The 19,539-nt window shown below is 58.0% G+C and overlaps 4 protein-coding genes across 4 annotated transcripts; 2 read left to right on the forward strand and 2 right to left on the reverse strand.

Moving 5' to 3' along the window:
- Positions 1 to 393: 393 nt before the first annotated feature.
- MYCTH_2139072 (uncharacterized protein) lies at positions 394 to 4,604 on the forward strand (the record flags this gene model as incomplete). The annotated part of the gene is made up of 7 exons (XM_003663014.1): positions 394 to 1,205; positions 1,247 to 1,407; positions 1,451 to 1,776; positions 1,876 to 2,492; positions 3,406 to 3,534; positions 3,920 to 4,078; positions 4,242 to 4,604. The coding sequence occupies 7 exons, from the start codon at positions 394 to 396 to the stop codon at positions 4,390 to 4,392; spliced, it is 2,355 nt and encodes a 784-aa protein (XP_003663062.1). The 3' UTR covers positions 4,393 to 4,604.
- Positions 4,605 to 5,139: 535 nt separating this feature from the next.
- Positions 5,140 to 7,451, reverse strand: MYCTH_2304475 (uncharacterized protein). Its single transcript, XM_003663015.1, has 3 exons — positions 6,317 to 7,451; positions 5,449 to 6,257; positions 5,140 to 5,366 (listed from the first exon to the last, which is right to left on the reverse strand). Exons 1-3 carry the CDS (start codon positions 7,196 to 7,198, stop codon positions 5,267 to 5,269), a joined length of 1,791 nt encoding a protein of 596 aa, XP_003663063.1. The 5' UTR covers positions 7,199 to 7,451; the 3' UTR covers positions 5,140 to 5,266.
- Positions 7,452 to 9,196: 1,745 nt separating this feature from the next.
- On the reverse strand, positions 9,197 to 13,518 carry MYCTH_2304479 (uncharacterized protein). Its single transcript, XM_003663016.1, has 4 exons — positions 13,363 to 13,518; positions 13,172 to 13,267; positions 13,046 to 13,104; positions 9,197 to 12,981 (listed from the first exon to the last, which is right to left on the reverse strand). Exons 1-4 carry the CDS (start codon positions 13,400 to 13,402, stop codon positions 9,307 to 9,309), a joined length of 3,870 nt encoding a protein of 1,289 aa, XP_003663064.1. The 5' UTR covers positions 13,403 to 13,518; the 3' UTR covers positions 9,197 to 9,306.
- Positions 13,519 to 14,108: 590 nt separating this feature from the next.
- MYCTH_2304481 (uncharacterized protein) lies at positions 14,109 to 17,410 on the forward strand. Its single transcript, XM_003663017.1, has one exon. It carries the CDS (start codon positions 14,365 to 14,367, stop codon positions 17,254 to 17,256), a length of 2,892 nt encoding a protein of 963 aa, XP_003663065.1. The 5' UTR covers positions 14,109 to 14,364; the 3' UTR covers positions 17,257 to 17,410.
- Positions 17,411 to 19,539: the final 2,129 nt, after the last annotated feature.

Below are 19,539 nucleotides of genomic sequence, written 5' to 3' on the forward strand. Positions count from 1 at the left end.
TGGACAAAGATTGGAGAAAGACCGATCAAGATCGACTATGCCGTCCTCCAACATGGGGCCGGGCTCGGACTCGCCCGCATCGAGTACCCGGCTCCCGCAGCCGTCATCCGGGAGGAAGGGCTCAAAGAAGGTCCGCACGGGGTGCGTCACATGCAAGTAAGTCTCCGGTTGTTTCTCGTGATGGCTTCCCCATCTCTAACCCCCGGAAGATGGAAGATAGGTCCCCCCGTGGGTGCGGGAGGGCAGGTGTCAAGCTGTGGAAGCGGTTGCTGACCCGGCAACCCTTCGGCGCGGTACAGGATCCGCAAAGTCAAGTGTGACGAAGCGAAGCCCTTTTGCATGCGGTGTACCAAGACAGGCCGCCGGTGTGACGGCTACTTGGACGCCAAAACCATGGCCCAAAGGCGGCGCCGGTCTGGCGGGCCAGGAACCGGCATCGTTGGCGAGCCTCAAGCACCCCTGGCCTTGTTTCACGACTGGGCATCCTCGGACGACAGACGGGCCTTCCACTTCTTCCAGCATATCACGGCCCCGTGCCTATCGGGGAGCCTCGACGGCCCCTTCTGGAGGGTCTTGGTACCCCAGATATGCCAGTCCGAGCCTGCTGTCCGGCATGCCGTGTTCGCCGTCAGTAGGCTCCACGAAGGGATGGTGCAGGCCACCATGACACCCTATCGCAATACCGAGGACCGGAACTCGTTCGCCCTGAATCAGTACAACCGCGCCATTGCCTGTCTGCTGGACCAGATGCGCACCATCAACGCCCGGCCGCTGGTTCCCCTGCTCACATGCGTTCTCTTTGTATGCATCGAGCTCATGCAGAGCAAGGACAGGGAATCCCTTCTCCACCTCGAGCAGGGCCGCCAGATACTGAGCCAGCTAGGCCGCAAGGGGCCCTCGGATAGTCCGGAGATCGACCTCATCAAGCAACACCTGGTGCCCATGTACACCAGGCTCAGCCTGACCTCGCTCATGTTCGGCGGCGAGCCCGTGGAGGTCCCGGCGCCGCTCAAGACGCTGACCGAGGTACCCATGATGTTCGAGACGGTCGACGAGGTCCGATATGCGCTCTATGACTTCATGGACGAGTGTCTGCGGTTGGCCAAGAGGACCCGCGTGGCCAAGCTGCATGACGTTCCTCCGGAACAGATGCGAGCCTTTGAGCAGGAGCAGGACCCTCTGCTGAGGAAGCTGGCAAATTCAATGTCGCCTTTTCCCTCTATCGCTCGACGAAGGCACGCGGTAGCCCGGTGGGCTCCATTTCGCTAATCCAAATTCATGTCCATACGACATTCATCTGGATCTCGACGGCGCTCAGCCAGCACGAAACAGTCTTTGATGACTACGTCGACACCTTCTCTGCCATCATCCCTCTCGCAACCGAAGTCATTAGCTCTCTCAGCACCCGTCCCGTGCTCCCGGGGCAATACGCCGGGGTTGGGCCAGCCAGCTATCCCTGAGCCACCTGCAGCCGAAACGAACCGCCTCGCGACCTTATTCACCTTCGAAATGTATATCATCGCCCCGCTCTACTTCGTGGCTGCCAAATGCAGGCATCCTCTCATACGGCGCGCGGCGCTCGGCCTCCTGCGGCGGCATCCCATGCGGCGTGAGAACTTGTGGCGGGCCAACGTCATGGCTGCCATTGCCGAGCGGACCATGCGGCTCGAGGAGAAGCACTTGCGTGCAGATAGCCAGCCTCACTCTCGGCAGCCCTCGCCGCCTGAGCTGCAAGGGCTGTTCCCCAGCTTGTCCGTCTTGGGGCACGAGCCACCCGTCGCCGACATGCCCAATGCGGCGTTCACGACCGGCCAGGGCGCTGCATCGAATGACATGAGCAGCTGGGCACTCTTCGACAGCTTTGAGGCGGCCCAGCCGGCAGTCACATCGTCATGTTCCTCCTCGGTCGCGGGCAGCGCGGAGATGGGAAGCATGAGCGACATGGCAGGGCACATGCCGATCGATCCGCCGCTCTTCCTCGATCCAATCGAGGTATCAACGGCCCCCACCTTCAGCGTCCCGCCTTCTACTGCCTCTTCTCTCGACGACTCGGCCCTACCACCGGCGTCGACCGCCTATACTGGCCCATCCGCCTCTCAGTCGCGACACACATCTCGATCGCGCGGCTCGCCGTCCGTAGCATCCGGCGGATCGACGCCGCCCCATTCGACGGGGATGCGGAGAACGACAGTGCCGGCCGCCGGCTATGGTGGTCTCCTCTCCCAGTTCCAGCAGTACCAGCAACAGCACCACCATCGCCGCCACCACCACCACCACCAACAACAACAGTACCTGGGCGGCGGGTTGCCGATGAGCGTGGGCCAGCTGAGCCCCAAGACGGGGAAGCGCAGCGGGGACGCGCCGTACGACGTGCCGGAGCGGTACCGCGTGCACCAGTCCATCATCGGGCCGGACAAAGAGGACGGCACCAGCTGGGTGATGCTGTTCCGGAAGCTGGGCGGGTTACATGCCGAGTGGGACGTGCTGATCGAGTATGTGGCTGTCACATAGGTGTGCGGGCGATGGCCTTTTTCTTCTCTCTCTTTTTCTTTTTTAAAATGCTTATTCAACTGTTGAATAGGGGAGTACTTTCGTCGGCGGGCGTTCCTCTTGATTTCGGTGGGCACGAAAAGAGTGAGGAACGCACTTTAAACATACGAGGAGAGGTAGATACCCTGTTTCTTCAAGAGCGATTCGTATTTTTTCTCTTGGTGGAATGCCCCTCCACCATGGATTTGGAATGGATGGTGTGTATATAGGTAGTCTCCGTGAACGAGGTTTGGTTATGAGCTCTGCAGTAGTTCGTTAGAATTGGAAGGAATCACCTTGTAGAATATTACTGCCGGTTCTAGCTGAGAGGCCCTCCGCGGCAATGATCATTTGTGTGCATATAAAATTTCATCTGCTCATTCAAACAAGCCCAACAGGCTCCTTGTCCATATTTCGGTTTTTCGAATCAACATGGAAACCCCGAGAGAAAATTAATCCCTCTGTGGGCACTGTAAGCATAGATCTCTAAAGAAAGAAGCAACTTCTGCTCACTTATACCCCCCGCCCCCGACCTGCCCCACCCCGGCGCGCACGGTCGAGCCCGGAAAGATGCGGGAACAAGCTTAAAGCACAAAGCATTGCTGTGGCAGTTTCAACATTGAAGAAGGCTCATCATGTATGACGATATCGCGCCACTCAAACACTCGCACCTGACCTTCTCTCCTTAGCCGACCGTTTTCACTCACTTCATAACGCTATCAGTTCCATAGCCAATCTCACTCTCAGTCAGGGATTTTTTTTTAGCTCAGTTGATAGACTGGCATTCTTGACCGCAGGATTATACATCTAGAAAGTGATCAAATATTCATTCCCTCTCTAACGCACAGCGACGCAGCATGTCACAACAACAACAAGACGCCAACGCCGAAGAAGTCGTGCCAGTCCCCAAGGTTGGGGACCGCGCCCCGTCTCTGGGCAAGGACATCGACTTCCCGCACGACAAGCCTCTGCTCGTCGTCTTCTTGCGGCACTGCGGCTGCCCTTGTGAGTACCCCCCTTTAGCACCATCCTTCTACCTCATTCGGGCTTGAACCTTTTTTTTTTTTTGCTCTCGGGTCGGTGTTTGCTAATCGGTTCCGGGGGGTTGCAAAACCCGGGAGGTTTCGCTTCAGTCGCGGAGAAGACGTTCAAGTTGCTCACCAACTTGTCGAACCATCACCCGGAGGTCCACTGCGTCGCCGTTTCACAGTCGGACCAAAAGGATACGGACGAGTGGTAAGAGATGATCCCCGTGCGACTTGGGACATAATCGCTCTTCCGTTGAGGGGAGAACGGGGACGCCGGAACTAGGAAAGAGGAAAAACAAAGTGAAAAAAAAAAGGGCGGAGGCTAACAGAGAGGGTAATTAACCACTCTCTTTTTTCCACAGGGTCGTGCAAGTAGGGGGCGAATGGGATGTCCAGGTGCTCCCCGACCCGCAGCGCGAGCTCTACCACGCCTGGGGCCTCGGCCTGAGCTCGACATGGTACGCCATGAACCCCATGGCGCTGTGGCGTACGTGGAAGCTGGGAACTGAGGAAGGGATATGGTAAGTTCTTTTTTGTGTGTGGTGATTCGAAGAGACCCTCCTCCAACAGCCCTCGTCTCCTGTTCTCTTTTTGCTATCTAGGACATCCTGCGTCTGTCCCTTTTCTTTGAGACCCTAGCCAGAGATATGGCAAGCCGCGGCTGATTCGAAATGTTGTGGACAGGAACCGAAATGCCCAAGGCGGCAGCAAGTGGCAGATCGGCGGGGCGTTTGGTGTTGATCGTGAAGGTATTGTTCGGTGGTCGAAGCCGGCAGCGAGTGCAGACGAGATACCGGATTTCAAGGAGGCGCTGAAGGTTTTGACCGGAAATTAACGGATGAGTTTTTGGTGTTTTGGCGCCCCTGGAGTCCTGGTTGGTTAATGTAGGCTGCCTATGGGCTTGTTGTCTTTTTAAAAAGTCTCTACCGTTCCTCTCATGTTCTTCTCAATTTGAAGGCTTGCATTGGTCCTACGAGGCACATAGCCCTCTGGGAAGAGCGTCGACGAGCAGATGCTAGCAGTAAATATAGGTGCTTTCAAAGGATGTATGCAGCGAGGCTATAAACCATGGTTCTGGGCTCAACATTACACTCTCTACCGACCGCAGCTCAACCAGGCAGATTCGTATCAAGTATAAGTATACCATCGTATCAGCTACCATATATGACGTTAATAACATGGGGTACCAGGCCCCAAGCCATGCCGACCAATGCTAGAAGCGAGAGAGGTGGCAAAAGAGATCAGGCAATTCTCATTGCTCCTTGAACATTCAGCCATCGTACACGCATCAGGTGGTGAAGAACCGTCTCAAAACTCCTCCCCCACAAACCCCAACAACCAAGCCAACCGGCGCCCAAATCACCGCCCCGACAAAAGAATAGTTTCGGTTAATGATAACGTTAATAACGTTGACAGCGCCATCAAGACCAGACCGGTAGAGCTTTACCTCTGGTAGTGCAAGACACACAACCCCCAAGCTGAAACCAGGACACCGGTATTGCGCCCCATTTGCTCTCTGTTGCCCGACTCGAAACAAGGACCCAAAAAAAGAAAGGAAAGGTGACACTGCCGACCAGAAGGGTCAGGAAGCGAGAGCGGTTAGAGACGCGCCCACTGAGTCGGAGCGCAATCACCAAGAACGGGCGTTGGCTTTCGCTCAGCTGAGACCTGATTTCGTCGGACTGCGCTGGACAGTGGACAACACGTCCCTAAGAATTGCCGCCGGCAGACAAGTCGCCGTTAGACGCGGGCTGGACCTGCTTTCCGTGTCCTACCGGGGCATGGTAGCTGCCGATACTTTGGAAGCCCCTGTCAGGTGCAGTTGTGTTAGCAAGCATATATATTTCCTCTCTTCCATCAATCAGAACTGGCGTAATGGGGGCAGACATACTTCGTCAAGTCGAACCCACCCTCGTCGTCGTCCCCCGCGGGGCTGGGCGGCTCGTCCACGGGTGCGCGACTGCTCGGCCTCGTGGGGCTCGGTGGTACCGGTGACTTGCTCCGCGGGGGACTGCTGCTCGCAGCTGGAAGACCGCCGGGCGTCTTGGACGGGCTGAGGTCGAAGGGTGCGTGGACCGGCTTTAGCGGGGTGCTCCCAATATCGGCGTACTTCCAGAAAGGCGCCGGCGAGCTCGTCGGCATGTGCTGGCTGGGGCGCTGGGCGGTGCTCGGCGGCGCCAGCTTGGGATGGACCCGGTGCGGCGCCGGCGTGACGAACGACGCACCATCGTCTTGCAGGTACGACGACGTCAAAGTCGGGGACCCCGGCGCGTTCTCCACCAACCCCAGGGCGCTCGAGGTGTTCGCCTTGCGGGCGCGCGGGAGGGGACTGTCGTCCGTGCCCGTGCCGGCCTCGTCAGGTAATGGTTTTCGGATCGGGCGCACGGGGGTTACGTGCGAATCCCGTAGCGACGAGCGGGGCTGGGGTGACCCCGACGGCGACACCTTGCGCTTGCGCGCCGACGCGGGATCTTTGGAGGCCATGTCCCGAGGCCCCGAGGTGATATAGCTGAGCTGGCTTGGAGATGACGGGTTGGACGAGCCACGATGGCCACCGCGGCCTCCCCTCCACGCGGTGCGGAGCATCTCTTCGCGGGCTTCGGGGACCAGTTGCCATTTCATGCCCTTCCCTGGTTCATCCGTCGACCGGGCAATCTTTTCGAACGCCTTGTTCAGCGACAGGTTGTGCCGAATCGAGTTCTGCAATGATGTTAGCACTGTGCAACACTGTAGAGTGTCACGCAGCGGAAGAACCTTACCTGCCAGCCAGTGGCGGGCTGATGGCGATAGTAGGCGTATCGAGACTGGATGTAGTGGTAGATGCCGGCCAGGTTGAGCTTCTGCTCGGGCGTGTTCATGATTGCTTGCGTGATCATCTGAGCATAGCTGAACTGGGGCTTGATGTGCCGATTCTCGTCTAAGCTCAGATCCACATCGCTGTTGCTCATCATCAAGGGACCGGAACCGTGGTCGACAAGCGGCGTTTTGGCCGTCGCGCCGGAACGGGCACGCGCAGACGGAGGAGTGCCCGGTCGTTTGTAGTCGGGCGGGGCAGGAGCCAGGGGCTTCTGAGCGCTGTGACCTCGCGACGACTTGCTCGGGGAGCTCGAGTGGGTGCCGTCTCCGGACGGGAGGGGATGCCGTGCTGGTCGCGCGGGAGCAGCAGAAGCAGAAGGCTCTGGCTTGATGATGCCGGCCCGGTCGAGGTACTGCTGAGCGATCTGGAGAGGGCTCAGGTCGATGGGGAGGACGAACATCATCTCGACGCCGCCAATCTCGATGACCTCGCCGCTCCGCAGGGGCCCGGCCTGACCAGCCTTCCACAACGCACCGTCCACCTTGAGCGAGTTACGACCCTTGACGAGCAGCCACCACTTTTCCTCATCGCGGTTGAAGTAGACGATCGCGTGAAGCCGGGAGACGAGCTTGCTGGGACCCAGATCGATATGGATCGCGTCGGGGTCGTCCGGGTTCTGGTCCGCCCGTGCTTGGGCGGGCTCGGACGAGCGGCCGATGTTGACGGTGAGCCTCGTGATGTAGTAGGTCCAATCCAGTGCGGCGATCTTGGCATATGCCTTAACTCCCTCCTTGTTCGATTCGTGGATGCTGTTGGAGTGGTCTTTGCTTGCTTGGACCTGCATCGCGGGGGTTGCCAGATGTTGGGTCACGCGGGTCACAAGTTGGTCGTCGTCTTCAATCGCGGACTGGTCGGCAAGATGCGACGAATCGCCCTCGTCAATCGGCTCGGAGGTTTCGGTTGCTTCGGCAGCGTCATCATTCTATCCAAGGCAAGCATTGTCAGCGGCGAACATGCTAGCGCGGGGTGATCAAGAGGACGCTGTCGCAGCTTCGGGTGTTTTATGTCTCGAAAACCGAGGGTGCGCCCGACCGAGGGGCGCGAGTATGGGGCATGGCAACGAAGGTTCTTACCTTTCTGCGCCGCTTCGAGGGGCGGGATGGGGACGACGATTCGGCGACGGCATCGCTGCGCAGATCTCGGCGAGCGCGTTGTCCGCGTTTTTGAGGCGTGGGCATCTTTGGTTGCGCTAGGTCATCGGGTGAAGCAGCGTGAAGGAGGAGTTCGGCAAGGCTGGGGTCGTGTCTAATCGGCGACGAGGTTGGCAACCTTTGCTTTGTTTGCTGCCCGCTACGAGGATTTGGCGCTGGATGCGACACGATGTACAGGACTGGTGCGCGCAATGTCACTGACGGCTGAAAGTCGGGTGGAGAGTGACGGCGAGCACCCGAAAGATGCCGCAGTCACAACAGCGTTGTTATTTCGGGTCGACAGCCAGGACGAACTACCTGCGGTTGCAGAATGGGTTTGTGCAGAACTTGGAGAGTTCCAAGTCCCGGATTGTTTAATTGACTTGGGATTTTCGCGCCTTGAACGCGCAGAAGATACCAGAGGGGCTGGTGGCCAATCAGCGGGGCTTGTTTGGCGGATTCTGGTGGGGCAAATGTGGCAGTTCACGTGCTCTTCAACTTGCGAAAGCTCGTCATCTAACAAAGGGCCTTGACTCGATCCGGAAGTTGCGAGAGGTATCCGAACCATAAATAGGGACAATATACTGCTCCCTCATTTCCATCCGATCGGTTTACGCCGTTATTTTTGCCACTATATGACACCACGTTTGATAGCACGCGAACAGGGCGCGCACACCAGGCCTCTGAATAGAGTAGGGTAACCCAGCCTCAGCGTGCCAACCCACCATCAACCATCACCCACCCACCCTGTTTTCCCAACCTCCCTTCTCGCCGGATCCACCGAACCAAAGTCAACAAAGACAGGGAGCACAGGCAGCCTCAACATTCTAATCCGTACATCAATTGCGGACTCCCCGCAGATACGTGGTCTGTATGCTAAAATTGAGCTTTGCATGCCACGGGCGAACGAACTGAACAAAGACCCACCACATCCGCGGAAGGGCACGCTGTGTGGCCAAAATACACAGTACAGTATGTGTGTATCGAATTGGAGTATGCTGTTGTCCGTTTCGGGTTGGTCATCTTCAGGCTGGGATCCAACACAAGTTTGCCAGCCACCTCAATTCCTAAATGCAAACGGTGTTCGTACAGTATCATCATTTTGAATCCAGATAAATACGAGAACTGCAATGAGTCGAAGTTTAGTAAGAGAAAAAAAAAATGGGCAGGCTAGGAGTGAGGCGGCCTTTTTGTTTACTGTGTAGGAACCTACGTATGCTGACCAAAGGGGCACAATCAATGGGTGTGGGTGAACCGTATCTCTGGACAGCCACAGCAACACCACCTCATGACCACCAGAACACCGTGCTTTCCGTGGCACTGTCTGTGATGAAACTAGAAAAGAACAACAAAGAACAAGAAAAGATTCGGCAGAGTGAAGATGTGTTCCATTCAAGCATCATCGATCAAACCCCTCCCCCCGTCTTCCTATGCAACAACGACCTGGCCACCCTAACCAGGCCTCCTTTCTCATCTCGCCATTCATCCACAACCCCCATTCCAGCCCATACCTCTAGTGAAAACGCAGAATTGACCAGATAGCATGATACACACACACCGACCTCCATACCCTTTTTTTTCACATCCGACATCACCAGTCAAAGCTATAGTTACACAGTCAAAAAATACAAGTACAAGTCAATGGTTTTCTTTCTTCGGGAAACGATAGGCCGGAGGTGAGAAGAGCCCTTAGGGATACCGGCTGACGCGACCCGCCTGCGGAAATAGATCAAGATCTACTTCCGGGACATCTGAAGACTCCCTAAGCGCTCCCACCGGCGGCACCTCCCCTCCTCTTCGGGTTGCTCCGGCCAGCCCGCTTCTTGCCACCGGCAGAGCCGCCGGCACCGCCGGTTGGCTTCTTCTTCTTGTCCGTTCCCTCGATATACCGCACCAGCTCGTCAATAGTGCGGCTGTCCATTGATGGGGGCGGTGTCGGCTTGCCGGCCAACTCGGTCGCCGCAGCGCCAGTTGCACCAGTCGCGCCTGCGCCAACGCTGACGCCGCGCGAGGCGAACCGGTAACCCGCGCGAGCGCGGCGCGCCTGCAGATCCTTGGCCTGCTTGGCGATGGAGACGGCGTTGTGGGTGAGCTGCTCAAGCCAGTGCTCGGCCTCCTTGGTGTTCTTGTCGTCCGGGCCAAGGGCGGCACGGAAGATGGTGTAGCTCTCGCGCATGCGGTCGACGGCCGCCTTGGAGTCCTGGTCGAGGGCGAGTGCCTGGGCGAGCTGGAAGAGGAGCGTGGCCGAGTTGACAGACTGGCGGCCGAAGACCTTGTCGCAGACGCGCAGCGACTCCTCGAACCAGCGGCGGGACTCGTGATAAGCCTTGAGGCTCTGCAGCATCACCGCGTAGTTGTTGATGGTGGTGATGGTGTCCGGGTGGTCGGGGCCGTAGATGATCTTCCAGATGTCAAGCGCGTGCTTGGCATAGCCGAGGGCCAACTTGCTGTCGCCGCGCTGGTGCAGGAAGAGGCTGAGGTTGAGGTAGTTGAGCACCGTCTCGGCCGAGTCGAGGCCGACTGTCCGCTCGGCAACGATAGCGGCCTTTTTGGCCAACTCTACGGCAGCGTCCTTCTGGTCGAGCTGGAAGTACAGCTGCGAAAGTGTGTGGTACATCTGGGCGACCTCGGGATGGACCAGGCCGTAGATCTGCTCGTGCAGAGACAGTGATTCGAGAAGAAGATCCTCTCCGAGCTTCCTCTGGTTCTGGTAGATGGAGAGGCGGCCGGCCTCCAGGGCCTCCTCGGCCAGAGCGCTGCGCGGGCACGAGTCCTTGATGATGGGTACTACGTTGACAAAGTCTTCGGGGCTGAAGGTGTGCGGCGCCACAACAGGCGACTGCGCGCTGGCCGGCGATCCATCGTGAGACTTCTTCTTGTTCTTCTTCTTGGGCGCTGGCTCGGCCTGGGCCTGGCCGTTGGTCTGCGGCGCAGGCTCGGGCTCGGCAGACTGGGTGAAGCGGAACTTCTTGAGCTGGATTTGAAGACCCAGCTTCAGAGCGATCTCACGCAGTAGTTGCACATGCCTGATCTGGCTCCACCAATTCTCCGGCAACACGAACCTGAACCTGCGAGCCGTCTCTTTCTGGATCTGCTCTCTCAGGCTCTCCGGCGTAACCTTCTCGAAAGCGAGGTCGGCCTCGTCGAACAGATGGCGGTAAGACTCGTCGATGTCAGCCACCGGGTTGGGATTAAGCTCAGTGCCCAACAAGCAGTTGAGAAGGTGAGAGAAGCAAGAAGAGGTGAGAGGGAGAGGGAGAGTCTTGAGATACTTGGCCGCGACGTGCTTGAAAGACCTCGCCATCATCTCGCGCACGCAGACTTCACGGAAGCACTCCAGGCGAGTGCTGTCGCTGAGCGATGCGAGCTTGCCGAGATAGCGCAGGTTGATGCCGCGGCGGTGGAGGAGAGAGGTGAGCGACCGGCCGTCCATGGGAAAGCTGATGTCGGACTCGTTGAGGTCGCGGATGAGGGCGGGGATGACGGAATCGCGAAGAAAGGCGCAGGCGTCGCGAACCTCTTGCTCGTCTTTGGCCATCTGTTCCTTCTCCTCCTCCGTCTGAGGGTTCTGGCCGCTGAAAACGTCGGGGTTCAGGGCGAACTTGAAGTTGGACATGTCAATCCGATCAGTTTCTGGCTTTGCCTGCTCCTCCTCCTCCTTCTTCTCCTCATCCTTCTTTTCCTCATCCGTCTTCTCGCCCTCCTCCTTCTTGTCCTCGGCCTTCTCGGCAGCCTCGCCCTCTGGCTTCTCCTCTTTGGCCTGCGCGGTGGCATCTTGCTTCTTCAGAGCCGCGCGCTTTTGCAGCTCGGCAGCAACAAACTCGCGAGCCTTCTGCTTGCCCAGAGCCTCGACCAGCTCAGGGCGCAAGACCGTCATCCGGTGAGGGTACTCGGCGCCCTCGGGGCTGCTGTCCTCTAACCAGGCGATATCGAGTGGCGTGATGCGGTACAGATCCAGCACGTACTTGCGGCCGTCGGTGCCAAGAAGGCCCTTCATCTCCACGCTCGCCTCGAGGTCGAATCGCTTGTTGTCCTTATCCCACACGGCGTGCTTCCTGACGCGCAGAGCCTGGGCCAGCTTCGCGAAAGAAGGCGCGAAGCTCTCGTCGGCGGCGACGACGTCCTTGCCGTCGACGGCGCCATAGTGGATCTGGTTCTCACCAGGCTCGGGCTGCTTGAAGATGCCTGGGACAATGCTCTGGCCGACAATGCGCTTGCCCATGTAGTCAACAACGACCGTGCCGGGGGTGTACAGGCCGTCGATGTCGAGCTGGTTCACGAGCTTGACACCGTGCACGTCCTTTCCTGTCGCAACCCGGGCGGCCTCGTCACCGCCCTCGCTAGTGAAGGTGCCAACGCCGTCAGCGCCAAAGGAAAAGAAGACGTTGTTGTAGACGAAGATCTGGGCATCCCGGCCCTCGGTGGGGTTCAGCGGCGCAACCTCGCCGCGGGCAACCAGCACCGCGCCGCGAGCGGCAGCATCGTTGTAGTCGGCATACAGCTTAGCAAGCAGCCGTTCCCGGAAAACGCGATCCTGGATGGTGTCCTTGGGAAGCTCCTTGGCGGACTGGAACTCCTCGTTCCAGTCCCTCAGCGAGTCTGTATTCTCGGCACCGCCCAACAGGAAGGTCTCCTGAGACCTTGTCGGGTCCGAGATGTGAGCACACAGGGGCGAGGTCGCTGGAGGCACGATCCAAGGAGCCGAAGGCACCGTGTTGCCGATCTGGAACGTCGAGAGAGGTTCCTTGGTGCTTGTGAACTGCTGGAACTCGGCGAATGACTTGGTGAAGGACGGCGAGATCTTCCCGAGCAAAGTGAACAGCGAGTGAGCCGAGGCGCCCTTTGCGTCGGTTCGGGGCGTCGGGTTGAACTTGTCCTTGTTCGAGTTGTTGACGAAGAAACCCCCGACATGACCCGTGACGTGGAACTGCTCGCCCTCATTTGTGGTAATGGCAAGGTAAAGTAGATGGCCTTTTTGCCGCCATTGGGCGGGTGGCGGGTTCCACGGGGACAATGTGAGGAGCTTAACAGTCTTAGGCGCAGGCGGCGTCTCTTTCGGAAGGAGAACGGAAAGCTCAGGAGTCGAATTGAAATCGTAGGGCTGGACCTCCTTCTCGGCCTCCTCGGCGGCGGCGGCGACGACATCGTCGTGGATCGAAGCACCTGCCAGAATGCCCTGGGCAGTGTCGGTGCGGTCCCCGGCGGCGCCGATCAGCTCCCTGATCCGGATGAAATGGATCCTAGCCTCCTTCTCTGTGTAGGGGTCCTCAACGACGTGCAGCTCGGAGCCGGGAGCGAGACCCTCGACATCCGCGACCTGGACAAAGTCGTTGATACGCTGCCCGTTGTGTTCGAGGTGGAAGCACGAATATTGCACGGCAACCGGGTGCTCGATGACGGACTGGCGGATCTCGTGGATTTGCTCGAGCGGAGATACCTGTGTCATGTGTTGTCAGAAGCGCCTTTTGGGACGGGCTAGCTCCAGGGTGTAGTTAACATACCGGCAGCTCGAGCGGCTTAGTGTCGTGGGGGAGGACGATCTTGACGAGGAAGGGGGCATCTGAGCAACAAGTCAGGGGGCAATGGCCAGCATAAAAAATGGGTGCCCTGAAGTTATGCAGACGCACCGTCGACCTGCTCGGCGCCGTCTTCTGCCGGCTGCGTTTGCTCCGGATTCTCGGCGGATGCGTCCTGCGCGGCAGGCCCCTCGAATTCCGGGTTATCTAAGAGCAAAGGAAAGAGGCTTGCGTTAGCTCGCAACGGCGGGCTGCGGGTGTTTGGGCAGAGAGGGATGTGCGGAGCAAGCAGATGCACATACTGGTCGGAGCGGCGGCGTTGCTAGACGGAGTATCGGCCATCTTAAGTTCTTCTATATGTCCGGAAGTGATACTGCAGTATTGGGAGCAATGGTGAACCGATTAACAAGTATTACAGATCGAGGCCCAGCCAACGTGCAGACGTGCTCTCGAAGGAAAAGAAGTGAGTTGCGAGCAAGAGAGTGCCGAAATAAACGAACAAACGGTAGAAACGGCCCCAATTGGGAATTAGAGAAGGTCCAAATACGCTGCCGGGCACCGAGGTGGAAGTGGCTCACTCTGTAAGGTCGGGTTGAGTGTTGAATCGAGAATTCCCAAGGTTTTGCGGGCAACTTTTTTTTCTGGTCCGGCATGGCCCGGCCGGACGGGGAAAGACCGGCCCTGGCAGCCACGCTACGGGAAGCGACCCCTGTCAGGACTGACTCTTCGCTCGGCACGGAGGCACCAAAGAAAGGACTCATTTTCTCATAGCCGGCCATTCGGCGACTTCGCGATTCATGTTGGGTAAGAGTGCGACACGGTCAAAAATGGGTGAGAAACCTCACCTTTGAGCTTTGATTCGACCTATCTCGGTTTAGCGAACACAGCCAACTCTTTTACTTGGTTCTTCATCAGGTATCCGTACTTTGTTACTGTTACTCTCGGCATCAGCGGGGGAGCGAATCTTCAGTGAAGTGGGTCAAGGCCCGCCCCTCCGGATAGGTGACCAATGCGCGCACAGTGGTTTCCCTTTGTTGACAGTAATAAGCCATAGCCAATGAGAACGCACAGATCTCGAAGCGGAATTGGGTCAAACACATTTACTCGTACACATTCAAAGCACGCGATCTGAATTAGGGACTCGCGGCCATTGAATGTAGTGTAGCATTTCCTTTGCTTCCTTCTTTCCTTTTGCTTTTTTTGGGGGGTTCTCTTGGTTTGGTGTCTTGTGTGTGTTTTTCTGCTTCTTGTTTGCCGTATCGTCCAACATTGATCCTGCCTCAGCTGCGAGAGCAGAGGCGCTCATGGAGGACCAACAGTCGATTTACCCAGCATCGCCAAAGCATCGAAATACGACAAAGCAGAACACTAGCACCATCGCTTCAGAGCATACACAACCATGGACGGCTACGAGGTGTCACCGGCTCCTCCGGCCATTGCTGACCCACATCGCCGCCCTCAGGAAGGTCAAGGAGCGGAGGGACCTGGTCTGCAATTCAGCAGGCTCGGGCCAGAACGTCAAACCCCAGAGGCCCGTGTTGGGCAAGCGAAGCTATCCCGGTTCCGACTCAGACTACAGCGATAAGAAGAAGAAGACATGTCGCAAGTATTCCAGGAGGGCAACTCGCCGGACTGCCACGAGCAACCAGTCATGTACCCCACAGCGGAACGTGCAGAGGCAGCGTCGCCAACCCAGCAACAAGGGCTCGCACGATGTGATCTTGCCTACCCCTTTTCTTCGTCGGGTCCGGAACCACCAGCTCTCTTCCCCAATCCGCGCCCCGTATGACGCTCTCGAGGGGGAAGAGCCGGCTCTGGCCAGCAGCCGATGCACTCACCCGGGGAGTGGCTGCAAGACGAAATGCGCCTTTGAGATGTCGCTGGCTGCTCTCCGGTCCACCATAGATGCCGAGAGACACAGTCTCTTTGAGTCCATCTTCAAGGCTTTCGATGCTCTGCTACGGGTCACGTCGCCTCGGAAGAACCAGGCAGCCCATCCCAAGTCCTTAATGGCTATGTGTCTTCGAAAGGTGCCTGCATACATAGCGGGGCTCGAAGAATGGGAGAGGCAGGAGTCCGAAGAGAATGGCACAAGGTTGGCGGTCCAGGGTGCGGGTGTGTCGTTCGAGATATACTCGGAGCTGGAATCCCTCGGCGCCGTCGACGGGTGGAGCAGTCTTTGCCTCCTCGTGCGGGCGCATGCGGTCCAGATCATCCAAGACGCCGCAGGGGAAGGGCTGCTAGAGGATTCAGTGACCGGTTTGCTTATACGGGTGTGCCTTGAATACATGCCGCCGACGGAATTTGACGGACTCATCAGGGCCTTCGTTGTCCGCCCATATCCCAAGCCTTCCACGCCCGATGACGACCTCTTCACCTCCCCGGCCCACCAGCCGCTCAGAGTACTCGAGAGCTGCGACCCTTCTGGAACCTCGATCTTGCCAAGAGTTTTGGCTGAGCTCCTTGCCGGTGGCTTGCTACCAGCCGACTGGATCCTGAACAGGAGCTTCATCGCACTGTGGCCTTCGGCGGTGCGTCATGTCACGCATATGAAGCCTTGCCAGGACATCCTCGACTTCGCCATCACCACCCTCGAACTCCTCTGTGAACTAGCTGCGCCCAGAAGGCCGCGCGGCGTGCCGCAGACACGTCTCCGGGGGAAGCCGCAAACCACACTCATCAGCGCGCTCGCAGCCCTCGGATCTGTGGTTCTTCTCAGCGAGGAAGGGCTCAATCAAACTTTTGGCGCCTCCTCCGACTTGCCGGTAACCTGCATCGCCACCCTCCGTCGCCGAATGAGCTACATTACGACCGCATGTTCGGCCCGCCTCAAACCGCGCAAGACCCCGACCCGCAAACTTGGCACCTACCTCCTCGCCCTATGCTGCTTGCTCTCTCTTCCAGAACCAACATCCTCCTGCCCGGCAGCAGAGGGGTCCCTAGAAATATCCACAGCGGTGGTCGCCACGGCCTGGAAAGATAGCCAAACCTGCCATCGCAACGGTGGAAACAACAAGAGCAAGAACAACGCAGCCCTGATGCTCCAGTACGATGCGACCATTGCCCTCATAAGCGCCATGGCCCACCACTGCGGCCGCGGCAGCGCCGGCCTGTCGTCATCGCCGCACGCGTATCTGGACCGCTTTTGTGGCCGGCTCTCGGCCCTGCTGTCGCAGCAACAGCAGCAACAGCAGCACCAGGCATCGGCTACGGCAGCTAAGGCGGCGGTGAGCGGAATGCGCGTGGACGGGGCGTTCCGGCTTGCGGAACTCACGGGGGATCTGAGGGATCTGGAGGTTGCGGAGGGGCTGCTGAGGGAGAGGCAGCAGGAGCAGGAAGAGGAGCAGCAGGGCACAATAACGGATGCATGCGCTACTCCGGGAAGGAGGGGAGCTACTACAGGGAAGGGGAAAGGGGGGAAGGTGGCATCGTTCCTGGGGGTACGTTGGGACGAGGGAATCAGTGAGTGGGTTGCTGCTACGCCGGGAACGGAACCTCGCCGTCAGGTTCTTCGGGGGAAGAGTGGCAGGCGGTTGCGGTCTCAGGGCTTATCAGTGGGTGGGGATAGTGAGGACGAGGAAGATGCAACGACAGATCATGATGGTTCGGAAGCAGACGCCGAAACAGAGGGGATCGATGACGACGATTACCCCGAACCGCCGCCGCCGCTTTCAACAGGTGGTGATGGCGATAATGATGACGAGAAAAACGACGACGAGAGCGGCGACGAGTCCGAATCTGGCTCGGAGACAGCGGACGAGGACGACGCGCTGTCGCCAAACACTGAGGCGTCACCTTCCGCGTCCGTTTCGGAGCCGAAAGAGCCACGCCCACTCTCGGACGAGACCAGCGCATCTACGGACCCCCACCCCGCAGGGGGCTCCCTCCTCGCCGTCCGCCCACGCCGGCTGCCGCGGCCCATCACCCGCGGGGGCGACGAGCTGGGGTTCGACACCAGCACCACCCGCAGAGAGGAGGCGCAGAACTGGCTCCGCAGCAAGAAGCCGGCGCGGTTTCGGCCCTCGCCGGTCAGCGACGCCGCCACGAAGAAGAGAGCGGCCAGGGCATCGATGGTGTACCTCCAGCCATCTCGTCTCGCGCCGACGGGGACTGCTAAGAGGAGGCGGACGTTGAGCGGGGCCTTTGTTGGATACGACGCCGCAGGGGACAGTGATGACGAGTTGAGTCTTCTCTAGGAATAAGTTACAGGCCCTATAGTGTCTACCTTTTGGCAGAGGCAGGCGGCTTCTATTGGTATTCACTACGGAACATGTGTTGAGCTATTGTCACGGGCGGTTTCACTTGTGGGATGATACCATGTAATTAGGGATTGGACGAGGGGTTTGTTGGGGCGTTTCGCAGCACGTTGATTACTGGGGAGAGCTATCGCTGGCTGAGATCACGTATGACTCAGAAAGAAAGCACCCTTCCCCTTCGTCTCTTCCAAGGAGGAGGCGATGCGAAAATAGAAGCGTTTAGTGTTTGGTTCCTCCTCCAAGGAGAGCTAAGCGCGTACCAAATGGGCCCCGTGTTGTACATACGATGACAGCAGGATAGGTCGCAACGATGGTGGGATACCACTCAAGGCGCTCCGGACGAGTGGACAACACAACGACGAGGGGTTGGCGGGTAACTCATCTAGCGAAAAACACTTTATCGTGTGTGATTGCCGTCCTCTCGGGAGCACTGCGTAATGACTTGGGTGTATGTCCGTACGGTACAGTACGTACGCGCGTTGGGCTGACGAGAACCGGGCTAAATGGTTGCGCTTCGAGACAGAGAAGGTCTGGATCATGGGCCGTCCCGCACTCCACGAAGGTCTCGGGCGTTCCGAATGCAGCCTTTGGGTGTCTCTGATTGACGATATCATGGTTTCATAGTGGTGTGACTGGAGTCGACATCTTGGCATGGTGGGACGGGATCTGAGACGGGCATCGAGCTGATCTCTCGCGTCGTCGGCTAGAGTTGCTTCAATCGCGGGAACGCTAACACAATTGCGTGCACTTGACGGACGATACGTTCCTTGATCGTGGCGCCGTCCCCCACTCCCCCCCCCTTTCACCTACCGATCTCCCAATGATATCCCTGTCCTGTTATGTAGCTCGACGCGAGCGACAGGCGTATGATAGCAACCAAATAGCCTGGGGTTGGAAATTTCGAGGTGACGGGATGTGGAGGTATGGGGATGGGCAAATCTCGTTTGTGTCTTGAGGCCCTCTTCGTGCACCACTCTTGACTAGCTTCGTGCCTTTGTAAAAAAAAAAAAAAAAAAAGTCACGTCGACTCATTTGCAGTAAATTGTATAGTGATTTGGCGTTTGTGTTATTGAACTGTCCTGGCCGCTTACGGCGAACGCCCCTCAGCGGCAAGGCTACCAGCAAAGGCAGCATGCGGAATCAGTGATGGTCCGTAACGCGGAATGTGGGCGGCATCCCGCCCGAGTCTATGCTCCTCAAACTGCTTCTTTTGACAATGGGAAGGACGCAAATCGTCGGGGGTGGGATTGGCCTTGGCGGAGCTTGTTTCAAGATGAACCGCTCGGAGAACCGCAGACACGCGAACTGCTGTTCGTCACCGTCTCCCTCTGGTATGTACAGTACACTACTACAGTAGCCGCTGAGAACCCCCCAGTTGTGTTCGTCAGCTCTGAGGAGAAACATCAACCAGGATCTGGCCGGGAGATCTGCCCTCAGGTGCTGGATGCTGATCGTGTCATGAGCGACGAAAAGAAGGAGAGAGCATGGGTTACCCTTCCACGCCGCCGTCAAAAGCCGTTGATGATCTGGCCATCTGCGTTATTTTGCCAAGGGAACAATACCAAGGATTGCAGTAGTATCCATACCGGTAATTTTTCTTGTGGCTACCAAGTATTCCGTACGACGCCTCAGCACAACATGAGCCGCACTGCTGTGCCGCCGGCTTGAATCGTCTTGAATGCTTGGGTGTGGGGAGGAGGGGCACAGACGTGCAGGCCGCTTGCCTGTGTCGAAAAGGTCTGGGCCTTGCATTGGAGTGGCACTTGCCACGAGTCTGGTCGAGACTCGGGTCACCTACTACTATGTACTCGAGTTGTACTGTACATACGTAGCGAGGGACCTATGCGATATGGACAGTGTACGGAAACCCCCCCCCCCCCCGCCGGGACGAGGGAGGTGCGTAATATGCGGCTCTTGCTGCATGCCATTTCCGGCTTGTTGGGCGAGGAAGAAACCTTGGGAAGAGTAGCCGAGGTGGCATTGGTCTCCCTTGGCACACACCCGGTCCCAATCGAATTCCTGTCTGGAAGACCAAAACACCTTTTCCCCATGATAGTTAGGAGGCTTCCGCCGTCGATGCTGCCTTGCGCCCGACAGTGCGCGCGCAAAAAAAAGACCGGCAGTGAGCATCAAGTGGCGAAATCTGTGGAAATCCCATAGTTAAACCGGAATCGTCCGTAGAACGGCCGCGATTTGTGCGGATTGCCACCCCGCACGTGGGAT

Source organism: Thermothelomyces thermophilus, chromosome 3, assembly GCF_000226095.1.
Source record: "Thermothelomyces thermophilus ATCC 42464 chromosome 3, complete sequence".
NCBI classification, from domain to species: domain Eukaryota; kingdom Fungi; phylum Ascomycota; class Sordariomycetes; order Sordariales; family Chaetomiaceae; genus Thermothelomyces; species Thermothelomyces thermophilus.